General features: G+C 43.2%; 1 protein-coding gene across 1 annotated transcript in view; it reads right to left on the reverse strand.

Moving 5' to 3' along the window:
* Positions 1–13,056, reverse strand: part of drc11 (dynein regulatory complex subunit 11) — a 39,641-nt gene extending 26,585 nt beyond the window's left edge. The window contains exons 1-8 of the mRNA XM_030781752.1: positions 13,046–13,056; positions 10,456–10,783; positions 9,674–9,802; positions 9,065–9,244; positions 5,687–5,758; positions 4,605–4,807; positions 2,013–2,097; positions 1,527–1,679 (exon numbers count right to left, since the gene is read on the reverse strand). Of these exons, the coding sequence (XP_030637612.1) occupies positions 1,527–1,679; positions 2,013–2,097; positions 4,605–4,807; positions 5,687–5,758; positions 9,065–9,244; positions 9,674–9,802; positions 10,456–10,783; positions 13,046–13,056 (1,161 nt within the window). The remainder of the gene's footprint in view (positions 1–1,526; positions 1,680–2,012; positions 2,098–4,604; positions 4,808–5,686; positions 5,759–9,064; positions 9,245–9,673; positions 9,803–10,455; positions 10,784–13,045) is intronic.
* Between the last annotated feature and the right edge of the window lie 540 nt (positions 13,057–13,596).

The raw sequence follows: 13,596 nt of genomic DNA on the forward strand, positions 1-13,596 counted from the left end.
ACTATGTTCAGTTGCAGCTTTGGAGAAAACTGCTGGAAACTGCAGTTGGGTTTTAGGTGGATTACCTCTTTATTGATGTAATCTGTCCGCACTACTGAAACAACTTACTGTGGTTGGCGAGAAACTGAGACTGCATGGCATTTACTTCATAGATGATGTTTGTAATTTATATCTAACAGGATTTGTTTCGAGAGGTAAAAAGGTTCTCTCCAGGAAAGAGAGGGGTTATCTCGGACAGCGCGGAACGCCCCAGGAATGCGTCATTGGAATGGAGAGATATTTCCTGAAACGCCACGGACAAATTAAAAGAAGAAAAAAACACCCCACATCAATTCTTCATTCTCACTAAAAGAAATACATACCTTATGTTGAGAGATTTATGGATGATGCTTGGACCTCACACACACACACATTGGGGAATGCATTTTACCGATCTTATTATGCATGCAAATATGTGGCCACCATTTCAGTTTCCTTTAAATGACTGGAACAGTGTTTCTACCGCACAGACACAGAAGTAGCATGATTCATTTTTATTATTTATCTTTATATACATATATATATATATGTGTGTGTGTGTGTGTGTGTGTGTATACATACACGCGCACACACACACACACACACACATATGTGTGTGTGTGTGTGTGTGTGTGTATATATATATATATATATATATATTTTTTTTTTTTTTTTTTTTCTGTCAACTTGTGAACAACTATTAGTCCCTATTATCAAAATGTATGCCCTCATCAACTAAAGCTGCTTCTTCATTTAAATACATTAAATGTTTCTTTGAGAAAGTCATTGAAGTTTTAGTATCTGTAGAGAAATAGCTGCTCTCAGTCCGGGCTGTGATGTTACCACAGTGACCGAACAGAATTTTCAGTAAAGACTCCACTTCAAAAGGAAGAGGGAGAGCGAAGCCCTCACCCCAGTACCCAGTGAATGCCAGCTCTATGATCTGAGCACTCGGGGGAAACTTGTTGTTCCTAAAAGGTAACCATGTGTAAGAGGCCCCCGCGCTGAACTGAAATCTTGTTGGACAAACACGGACTTGATTATGCGCAGACATGAGTAGTGGGGCTCGACAGACACCCCGACCATATGTTGGGTGAGAGGATCTTAACCCCTGTGGTTTCTGATCCTAATTGAGGCTTTGATTCATTTTCTTGAAGCCATGTTCTTTTGGTTTGACCGAAACACCCCCCCCCACCCAAAAAAAAACCCTCACCGCTGGTTTTGATAAACCGTAGAGTGAAGCTGCTCGTATATTCATAGTCAGAGCTACGGGTGGCTCCGCTGCAAGCTTCAGTAAGATCCATATAACTTTGACTTAAATGTTTTTGAATTAAAACGTGAAATAACAAACAACGCCAGAAATGCTTCAGCCCCGGCTGAAAAGAATAATGAATAAATTACAGTCTCATAGAATCAGTGGATACAGATCATGAACCGGGCGATATAAGGAGGCAGGTTTATTAACAGCGAGTTTACTGTTCTTTTCAATCCAGGTTCCCTGTTCTTACCTCTACTTCTCCTTTCTCCTTCTTTCCTTTTGTCTTCCCTTTCTTGCTTTTGTTCTTTTCTCTGCGCTCTTTTCCGGACTTTTTCTCTTTCTTTCCCTTGGCTTTCCTCTTCTTCTCTTTCTCCTCTTCTCTGGCAGCCAATTCCGCCGCAACCTTTGGAAAAACGCGACAGTTTATCATGCTAAACGACGCGTGTGTCGTCTTTTCTGGTTAGAGACTTTATGGAGGTTTAACATGCACCGGCGAAGAAAAGGTCAAATCTATTCATGATAGATGTTACAAATGCAAAGAAAAGCAACGGTTGTCAATAATGATATATCACTTAGATGAAATGGATATGGCAATTGAGTGTACAGCTGTTTCAGACGTCTGCGAGTGCACTATCTCGGTAAAAAGCCTTTGTTTTGGTGTTTTTCACTCTGGACGTTGGAATCGATGACTGGGCCAATGTAAAAAAGTCGGTGAAGAAGAGGATGAAAGATTAACCTGTTCAGGTGTCTTCTGGGCAAATATGGAGGCTGAACCTCCATCCTCAACACTGGGGAAATCTGGAAACTTTCCGTTAGCGTCCCTTAAATCAAACAAAAACAATCAAAAGAGAGGGAGAGAGAGAGAGAATGAGAGAGAGAGAGAGTGAGTTATGAGAGAGAGTGAGGGCGAATGTTTTGACACATTGTGTAAAGGGGAATTCAACATTTTAGCACTACAGACTAAACAGTGGTTGTCATTCTGTTATTCTGAAGGGCTGTTTGTGGTTTAATTTCACAGAACCTCTGGATTCATTGTGGCCTATGAAGATAAAATGAGCATGGAACCTGTAATAACACTGTATTCAAACAACTGCTGATTTATTCCTCTCAGTTACACTAAATTACACATGGATAATACTTACATGTATTTTAATAGCCTGAAAAGCTAGTGCAATTCAGTATAAGTAAAATGTAATTAGCGAATATATAAAAATACTTCGCTAGTGCAAAGCTTTTCTTAGTGCACTTAAAACCACTGTCCCTGAGTAAAACATACAGCCAACAAACTGTAGCACTTCAGTGCAATATCGCATCGCGACCTATCTGACTGTTTTATGCAAGAGACAGACTTCATGTCTACACTGAAACGCAGACCCAGAGAGAGAGAGAGAGAGAGAGAGAACAAAGAACAAATCAATCACTTTTGATCTGCAAGAGCGTCGGTAATGAGAGAGTTACATTAGCCAGTCAAGTTGTGTTTCCCGAGGGAGAGAGAGCAGGTTTAAAGTAACGGGGTAAAGGTGTCAGTCAGAGCTCTCTCTCTCTCTCACTTTGTTTAATCAGAAGCAGACGAGCGTTTTTTGGGGTTTTTTTTTTCACCCACTCCCTGTCTATAACAGAAGTCAGAACAACTGGACCACTGTTAGAGACAAAACCGGAGGGGAGACTCTCGCTGTTGTGAGCGACTTTTTTTTTTTTTTGTATAGCTGGTACTTACAGAAAGTTTGAGAATGTTTGGGTTTGCCCCCATCAGTTTGTCAGTCCTCCACACGCTATTGTAGTTCTATGATTTCTTACTGATTTTATAACCAAATAGATCAGTTCGCTCTGGTCAGTGTTTCCACTTCCTTCACCATTGTTTTGAACCAAAAGCAACATCCAGTGACCTCAAACAGAAAACAAAAAACACAAAATACAAACGGTTCGGAGACCTTCATGAACTCCCCTCATGGCAGCTTTTGTTTGATAAGCAGTAAAACTATCATATGTGCTTTCACACGGATGTCCACTCCCTCCTCCGATGTTCTTTTAGACGCCTGAAAGCGATCCAGCATATGGCCGGTCGCCTGCCTGTATCTCCACGGCGTCTGGCCATCCAATCAGGACGAGGAAACCACGCCAAAAAAAGTCGTGCCTCGCAGGTCTTGACCTACCGTCCCTCTCATCGTTAATATGATCATCAGCAGCAGAGCAAGGTCACTGCAAGGTCGCTGTTGTGAGAGGCCCAGCATTAGCGGGAAAAACTGTGAGGGAGGACATTTGAAAAAGATCCAAGATGGAGCCACTGCATGAAGAGCCAAGAGATGGGCTAGGATGATATCACTAAAAGCTGAATATCTTTGGACTCCTTCCTTGAGGTTCAACCACTGACAACACACATCTTTTTCCTTTTTAACTTTTTAATAAATGAAACAGCATGACATTGAAGGGAAGGGGCTGGAGCCATTGTCTCCCCCCCCCCCCCCCGTCTCCTCTACTCCCCTTTGGGGGGCAGTTCTCAGCCCCAGGCATCCAGCTGAGATGACTTATAACCGTTGTCTCCACGCTAATGGGCAGAAGCATCCAGTGGCTGGTTATAAATCACGCTGGAATGTGCTAATCTGCCCTCACCGCTCATTACCACCCAGCGCTGAACTAGCATTAGCCGCGCTAACACAGCAGTGGGTAGGCCAAACCTGCTTGCTTTGTTAGGCCAGAGAGAGAGAGAGAGAGTCAAAACAGGCCAGGAATGCAGCACAATTAGTGTGAAATAATAAGAGGGTTATGGGGCTTTAGTGAAAGTGCCACTTCAGAATGATGACCACTGGAATTGCTGGCCGCTAATTAACCGCTCAGCAGTGGAGAGGCCTGGTTAGGCCTGTAAGATTCTGAAAGACACGGTGATACAGAGACAGTTCTATCCCAAGACCCCATGGAGCATTTTGGGGGCCATAATTTTTGCCCATTTTTGAGAATAATACATTTTCCAAAACAGATTAAAAGTCTGTGCTGCTAAATCAGTGCAAAGCTAAGCCATGCAAAACAAGTTAAGTTTTAAAGGCGCTGAGACTCAGTTAAAGCAAACCAGCAGTTTTTTTTTTTTTTTTATAAGCAATTATAACTCTTATTTAATGTCCTATTGTTTTTTGCCGTTGTTGTTCATTTTCTGCATGCATGAACTAAGTGTAAACATCACCTTTAAGTTATATATCTAAAACAAACAAGGAAACAAGGTCTTTTTTCCTCACAAAAACTTAAGTTAGCCCACTTTTATAATACTGTGGCAAACAAACCAAGCCCTGAGTTTTCTCAGCATGGCGGTCATCATAACGCTGTAAGGGACACTCACCGGCACTCGAGAAACCACTGCCGAATCTGCTCCTGCAGGCTCTCCCGGATTTCCGGCCCGTCCACGTTACGGACCGTTTCTTTGATGTCGACCAGCGCCTGCTGGTACTCGGCCTCATGCTCCTCCTGTTTCTGCCGACGGATGGCCTCCACCTGCTGGGCGCGCTGTTGGGCGGGGCTGGGCGTCGGCTGCTCTGGTGGCAACTAAGCGCAGGGAGATCAGGGGGTTATCGAGCTGACACAGGGATACTCTCCATCAAGGCCTTGATACTACTGGAAATCTCCTGGCCCTGGCTGATTGTGAGTCCGAGGTGTGTAATGAAACAGTTTGGGGAACACATGTAGGTCTGGTTTCAGTTGCTAGCTTTAATTAAAACCGAAGGGGCGGATATGACTTCATTAAAATAGGTCTCTGAACAGATCTGAAGTGAGAGCCGATCTCATAGTATAAGTGTGAACACAAATAAAATTGCATTTTAATTGGAATCTGATTGGACTTGCAAATCCACCTCCAAGGTCAGATGAGGATTTCATGTCATTGCTTCCCAGACCTCGTGTGTGGTCGTAACTAGCCTGGCATTGTTTGTCAAACTCGGAGATGGAGGACTCTCAAAGGCGTGAGGCACAAGCGAAACGCTGTGTTTACCATTCTAATAGACTTTTGGCACCGCCCCCACACTAAACTGGACCTGCAGCTCTAAAAACCAGGCAGCTAATTGGGACATTGCTAAGCAAAACTGAGGAGGTGAATCCGCGAGTCCAAACCCGCCGACGGGATGTGTGGGAAACGGGATGGACGTTTCAATTGCATCTTGAGACACATTTTTGTGCCAAGTGTAAATGCGCACTGACTGATTGGATGACTAGGAGGTTACAGCTGCCTAGATTTAGATGTTAGCACGCGATGCAGGAGTAAACAGGCCATGGGACCTCGGGGGTCTCCGTAGAACCTTTCATGTTATCAGGGCCTCTGCTAACAGAAAACATCCTGGAATTTAGCGGATCCCATAAATCAAATAAATCACCAGCACTTTTCCGACTGAAAAAAAAGGAAAAACCCTATCTGTACATCCTGGCACGTACCATTCCCAGAAATATCATCTCCTCCAAGCGTTCCCGTTCCGTCCTCTTCCTCTGACGATAGCCGCGCCACACCTGCAACAAATCAAATCAGGGGCTCAAGCACCGATGGCGAATTAAAAGTTATTTCAGGAAAATCCATTAGGTCTGAAATTTCCTCTGCACCTCCTTTTCATGTGGGTTTTTTTTTTTTGGACAGCTGAAATAAAATCTGGGATTTACAATGATCACTTTTTTCACTCTGTGTTGGTAGGTCTCTTCTATCTGACCAAAAATTCACTTCTTGAGAGGTTGCTCTGGGTGAGATCATCTGCAAAACAAACAAAATTGTAAATCGTAGAGCTGAATGGACCGTATAAAGAAGCCCTTTTCGGGTGATAGAGGACATTCAAATGAAGTTTCCTTGGTACTGCTTTTGGTCCTTTAAAAAAGGCGCTAAATGTGCCCTTGAGAGGTATTTGAGCGAGGCCAGGTTGGTAACGGATCCCAGACAGGGAGCAGTCACTGGAAACAGGGGGGCAGTCAGAGAGTAGTCGTCTCTGGAGACAGTCGCAGCGGGCCGTGATAACATCAGTCTGTCCTCACACACACACACACACACACACACACACACACATATGCTTTGATACTCAGAGATATCAGCCAGACCCACCTGTGTTCACATGGTGATGTTCTTTAAGTAAAAGGAATGCACAACATCGGTGCTGAAATTTCATGACGCAAATTGTTAAAAAGAGAATGGTCACGCTCCGACCCTGAGGCCTGATACGACTCCAAGTTGTTGTTGTTGTTTTTGTTTTGTGTTGTTTTTACAAATTTCATTTTAAGAAACAGATTCTCTTTTTCAACTTTAAGAGAACTTGACGGATATTACTGGATTTACATTTGCATTTATTCCTTTAGCAGATGCCATTATCCAAAGCGACCCGTGCGACAGACAGAAGACACACCAAGCATGCAGCCACTAAGGAGCTGTCTGTTGCATTAGTGCCACCACTAAGTTCAGTCACAGACCAAAAACAAACGCAAGGAATATATGAAGGAATATATGAGAGTGGACCAAAAGCCTTCTGTAATATAAACTATCAAGTACCTCCAGCAACAAGTATCACAGATAACTACTAGTTAGTACTAGTTATAGGTAGATACAAATTTACTAGTGACTGGGTAAAAGTGGTAAAACTGATTAGCGGGCCTAAGATGGACAAACACTTTACACTGTCTTGGGTATCAACAACACTTTACACTGTCTCGGGTATCAACAACATCCCAGGCTTTACCAAGTATTTACCATGTTTAGCCTTGTTAGACACTGTAAACATGGTTATAAAGTAAAGCTGATGCTTCTTTAAGTTAGTTTTATTAGGCTCTCTGGGAGCAGATACACCGCTGTAATAGCAGTGGGTCGTGGGAGAGAGAGAGAGGACCATAATCTGGATTTGGCCGGGGCAGAAATTAGTTTTACTTTGAATCGCTTTGAATCTGTAGAGTAAACACCGGGCAGATTAGACAGAATAAACATGGCCATTTACCTAGAGCATTGTTCTCTGAACTCAGACTTTGACAAACACATGACGTTATTCACATTAAAATTGGCTTCTTTTTTTTTTAAACTTCTGTTTATAATATTCAACAAAGGTCAAAAATGAATAAACTGCTAATCAACTGCAGACAGTTGAAAATAGATTACTGCAGTGCACTATGTGATAGAACAAGGCTATTCATGTATTGTTTTGACCCTGTTCACACAATATTTTGAAGCAAAGCCATGTTTCATTTTGATCTAACACATTACAAAATTACAATACAGTAAATAAATAGTTCCTGCAACACTGAATTTTACCAGTTCACCTCTGTTTTTACGTACATAAAATTTTTGTATCAGTTTGTTGCATAACTTATGATATCAGACACCACAACAATGTATTTTTTCCACTGCAAAACAGTGCTGCTCTCACGCAAAACGCTCACCCACATCAAAGACATTCTCACGCTTTTTGCAAAACAAAAGACAAAACAAAAGTTTTTTGACCTCAGCAAATCCTATCTACCATCTCTTTTTGGGCCACAGCAACGGGTGCAACTACCAGAGTCCATATTCATTCAAACAGGGATTAAGATAATCAGGATCAGATTACGTGATTAGGACAAGCAAAGGGGAAGAACTCCTGCAATCCAGGAACCCCCCCCCCCGTCTCTTTCTCTCTCTCTCTCTCCCTCTCTCTCTCTCCCTCTCTCTCTCTCTCTCTCTCTCTCCCTCTCTCTCTCTCCCTCTCTCTCTCTCTCTCTCTCTCTCTCTCTCTTTCTCTCTTTCTCTCTCTCTTTCTCTCTCTCTCTCTCTCTCTCTCTCCCTCTCTCTCCCTCTCTCTCTCTCCCTCTCTCTCTCTCTCTCTCCCTCTCTCTCTCTCCCTCTCTTTCTCTCTTTCTCTCTCTCTTTCTCTCTCTCTCTCTCTCTTTCTCTCTCTCTTTCTCTCTCTCTCTCTGTCTCCCCCATCCCCCTGTCAATGCTCCGGTCCTAATCTAAGCTCCGGGACCCCCTGGCCTCTCTAGATGAATGGGACATATATCTTTTATGGACAGCAGGGATCGCGTGACGCTCATAATCTCCTGCACGTGAGTACCTCACGGCAGACGTGATGACGGACGATCATTGTCCGCAAACGTTTTGACCTCCGCAACACGGGGTCACCTGTAATGTGCTCCAACGTCCGTCTTCACGACTTACGCTTGACGCTTTGATGATTTATTAAGAGTGTTACTAGCACATACGACTCCATTACTTTACTCTCACCACTGCCCATATTAAAGCAGCTGAACGCCGTCAGTGTGTCAGACAGGCACTCGTGACTGTGCTGTCTTGCAAGCATCTTGTCTCAATAATGTTCGTGTTTTAATGTTACAATCTGAACATTACCATGTTTGTAATGTGATACATTCTGAATGACGGAAGTTGTCAGAATATTTGATAAACAATCTTCGCGACATTTCTCAACATTTGGTTGACGCCGCAGACTAATGTAAGAAAGTTTTGATAAGCTTACACACAGACTGACTTATCGTGGTCAACATCTTTAATGATAGTGATGAACATTCAGTCACTATCTTGTTCTGTCTTTGCTTTTCTTACACCTTCTGCATGTTCCACTCCAAACATACTTATCTCATACCCCTGAAAGCGTGAACACGGCGGGGTTTTCCACCTCTCCCTTTAACTAGGAGTCGAGTGTGATTATGCTACAGCCACTTAACCGCACTAATGGTTCAGTTAACTGATCCGTGATAAGAAAAAAAAAGAAAAAAAAAGGAGCACTGTGTTTGGATTGTGGGCCAGAGTTCCACGTCTTTGTATCTGTTCTGTAAATGTGGTCGTTCCTGTTCTACCTTCTGGATGCGGGTGGCGGCCCGGTCAGGGGCGAGCACGCCGGGGCTACGGCGGTTCTGCTGCTCCGCTCTCAGCTCCTCCGTTCGGATCTCCCTCATGAAGCGGGCCCTGAGCCGTCCCTGCCTGGCTCGCTCGCCGACCTGCAGCACGCGCACGGCCGTCTCCGGCGACATCGTTGCCTGCACCGAGACCGGCGGCTGCCCGGGAACACAGAGCGACAGGTGAGGCTCACGCTAGCGACCACCGCTGCAAAAACACGACGCGTCTTTGGAACGTGTGTCAGTTCTCACTGAACATCTTGGACCGGTTTGAAGTGAGAATAAACATGATATTTGAGAATAGTGTACATAAAGATAAGTGGACACTCATTCGTTTTAAAGATATTTTTGGAAAGCTGCTGACCTCAAGAACTTAAGACTAAAGTTACTTGCAATTTAGATGGGTGTCGCCGTCAAGTAAAAATAAGTCATGTAAAAACTGTGTCTTGTCAGTGTAAGTAAGAACCTCATGGTTGTTCTACGTTAAGTGTCTTTGTGAGGTAGACTTTAAAAAAAGCAAAAGTGAGTGGAAAAGTAAAAAAAAACCGTGTGAAACCTGAGTGGTTTTACAGCACTTACTGGCTCCTGTTCAAGGTGTCCACCTTTGGCAAGAATGTGCACCAGCATCTTCTCTCTTTCCCTCAACGCTCGTGCCCTCTCCCGCAGGAAATACCGCGGAATAGGCACCTCCAGGTCGTCCTGCCAAAAAGGAAAAGGGAAGATTAATATACCAAAGGCTTGAGGCTGAGTGATAAGCCGGCTCACGGCTCAGGTATGGATCAACACCCATTTCACACAAAAAGACAAAAGACATTTAATCCTTACACATCACACACGCTAAACTTTCTTTCTTTTTCTTTTTTTTTTTTTTTGCTCAGTCACTGTAACTGGCAAATGAAACAGCAAGTAATCCAGGCTGAATTTTATCTTTGATTTCATGTGTATTTATATAGTGATAGCATCAGCACATTGAAATTATTGAGCTATTCCTTGCTGTGTTTCTCCTGTTTCTATGTAATCTCCCATCTAATCCAAGGAATAATATAAGGACATGGGCCAGAACAGATACTGCCCTTCGTAGTTATTTTACAGAGGAATTGGGCATACAATATTATGTCTGCCTAAAAGTAGGGCAAAACCCTCATAGGGTTATATCAGTTGAATAAGAAGCTTCCCCCTCATTGGCCATATCAGTCATTGAATTAGTTACAATGTTATTATGTTATGTTACATTTCCATTACATTTTTGTTACAATCTTTGTTGCAATTGTTACATTTTCTCTCAACAGTTGTTACATTTCTGTTCTCAGCTTTAGGGTATTCTGCTTCCTGTCTAAGTCAACAACACTCACAGGTATCATCTTGAAGTCCTGCAGCATGTCGTCAAAGTAATGAAACTCGGAGTACTCCAGCTCCACCATCTCGTTCTTCAGCTCCAACAGTCGGCCCATGACCCCGTCCAGCACGTGCCGGACCACTCGTCTCTTCTGGGGATGGACGATCTGGTCGTAAACTGCCTCCAGACTGCGCATGATCTGCAGGTAACGCAGGTAGAACGCAGCCAGGGTCTGGAAGGCCTGCAGACGGTCCCTCTGAGGACGAGGCTGAGTCTGGGGGAACTCGTCTTCCAGAAGGTTCTCCAAGGCTCCCTGGGCCATGGCCCACATCCTACCATAGGAGCTAAAGGGAAGACCACGGTAATGATTGTCATGACGACAACCATGATAATTACAAGCGAGGAAGCTGAAGTCTTCTGATGATCTGGCGATTAGTTTTGGGACACTGGAGATGCTGCTATGATTCAAGTTGGTAATTAGTTTCACTGTTGGTAGAACTTCAGTGAAAACTACTGCTACTTGTAAGAACGGCCAGCTAAGAAACACAATGTACAATCAAACAAATTTAGAGTTGTCGGAAATGATTTTGTCATCCCTTTTACTGCCATACCCATGAAATCTGACTTACTCACCGTCTTACTCACCGTGTAATTAACGTGTAAGCGTTTCCCGCACATATCTTAACAATCTAGTCTTGATCCATCACAGGTGTGCAACATTTGTTTGTAAACAACTTTAGTAATATTATTTAAAAACTTCCTTTTTCCAGAGATAATTGCCAAACATATGGTATGTGTAACTGACCATGTCTCCAAGTATGGTCAATTTAAGACTGTGTGTTGTTTCCAGTGTCGGGGCAGGTCTTTCTGAACCTTACACAGGATGGTTAACGGCACTCTTTTGTCATGCAAGAAGGGGAACAGTCGATGTGTACTACCTGTGAACGATTTTAACGGCACCTGTCTAAAACCACCTGCCCATTGCAAAGAGAGACAATTCATCCCTTTAAGAGGCTGAACCAAACCCCGATCTCAGCTGACAAGGTAACAACCAGACCAAGGAGTAATACATGTTTGATGTGCTTGAATGATTGGGTTCTGTTGGAGTTCTCTTTGATGCTTGGATTCCTCATTTCTTTGCTGTCTTAATGAATTAACGGGACAGATGGGTGTTTGGATGAAGATTATGTAAGGCACTTGTGTGTCAAATTTGTTTGGAATTGCTACAAGCATTAGGAGGCATTTCACATTAGTATTCAGCTGAGTCATTTGAATACGTGTCTTACCCAGTAACATCTGTTAACTTTTTTTTCCATCTCAGCAAGATTGAACAGCTGAGAAGTGGGCTTCAATAACAAGTGAGTCTACATGAAGCGAAGCCTTAGTGCTGACCAACGAGGGGAGAAAATAAAACTTTAAAAAAAAAGAAAGAAAGAAAAAAAAACACTGACAACCTTTTTTCCATCTCTGTCTCTTGACATACACTTCAAATACGCCCCCGGTAATGTTTTTTTGTTCTCTTTTAACTTCCCTATATATATGTGTGGTGTATGTGTGTGTGTGTGTGTGTGTGTGTGTGTGTGTGTGTGTGTGTGTGTGTGTGTGAGTGTGTGGGTGCTATCCTTTGGAAACTTTTAAAAAGGGTTCACCGTGAGGATGAAACTGCCCTCCTTTCGTATTCTGATGGGGGCTATACAATAATGCCACCCTCTAGGCATTTACACTGCCCAAGAGTAAAAACTCTTGTCAGAGGGGTGGATGAAATCAAAGGATGAGAGAGTTGATAGGTGGAGAATGTGTTTGTGTGTGTGTGGGGAGGGGGTAGAAGAGGGGGGGGGGTGGAAAGGAGAAAGGAAAAGAGGAATAGAGGGTGGGGAATTAGAGAACCTTCTTCGAAAAGGAACATTTACAATAAAATAGGGCAGGGTGCCTCTTTCAGATGTGCCCTAACTATGCCTGGCAACAAAGGCCACAGTACAACAGTTCACAAGAATACAATAAGAAAAAGAAAAACGCTGACTACAGTGCTTAGATTTTTCCTCTTTTTTTTGTGAAAGGTGGCATGTAAGCTCATATCTGTCATGTTGACGTCTTAGCTTTGCAGTTCTGGCGTGTGTGGGTTGCCATTCTACGAAAGGTCCTCAAACGATTTTAGAATTGATTTAAATAGTAGCCAACCGCCCGCAAGCTTCCTCCTTCGCTACTTATTTGAGGGGCATTTAGTGGTTGGGAACAAAAGCACTGCTTCTCCTGAGCTTATATGTTGTCATAGGAACTGCGATACAATGCGGACTTCCTCATACTAGGCGTTCGTTCCAAGATTCTAAAGAGCAGTTTTTTACACTGAAGTTTACTTTTGTCCGACGCGTTTTCCTCAAAACGTTGCTGATTAACCAACTCGCCGAAGCTTTTTTACAATATATGCACGAGCAGGAAAAAAAAAAAAGAAAAAGTGTTGAGTGTATGTATAACTTTCACCACATTCCTCTCCTTTGACTGAACCATTCCACTCCTTGAGTGAATTATAAACATTTTTTTTTGCGTGTTGAGACTCAGACTGTCTCACTGACGTTGTGATATGCATGTTAAGGGGGTGTTTGCCATACCTGTGCGACATTCTTGCGAGTAACCTCATGCGCTAGAAACTCATCTGGGGTTCGATGAGGGCAGACTCCTTAAAAGCTGGAAAAACATGCGTCGTTGTCCCCTGTTACACTGTAGTTTTACTGTCGTCTCTCTCTAAAATAGCCAGCAACTTTAACAGTAGTGTACAGAGAAAAGCGACAAAGTAGCCCACTTAAAATGGTCACGTAAGCTTAGGCCTACATCTTCAGTTTTTTATTTCTCATAACAGATTTTTATATTAATTTAGTTGAACATTCTGATTGAATCGCAACTACAGGCGAGCTATTCCGAAACTGCTCCGTCTTTCCTTGTCTGCATCTTCCCACCAGCGTTCAACTAGACGCCCTGACAGCTGCCATGGTAACGAGATCAAAGTCTCTTCACTGCAACTAAACATCCAGTCGGCTCCACTGAATGAGCGACTCAGCTGCCACGGCGTAGAAAAATACAGACATCGTTTTCTAATCTAACATATCATGGCCTCGCACGCTATTTAACATACAATAAAAAAAACACCAGTACCAGACAGGCC

Source organism: Chanos chanos, chromosome 8 (genome assembly GCF_902362185.1).
Source record: "Chanos chanos chromosome 8, fChaCha1.1, whole genome shotgun sequence".
NCBI classification, from domain to species: Eukaryota; Metazoa; Chordata; class Actinopteri; order Gonorynchiformes; family Chanidae; genus Chanos; species Chanos chanos.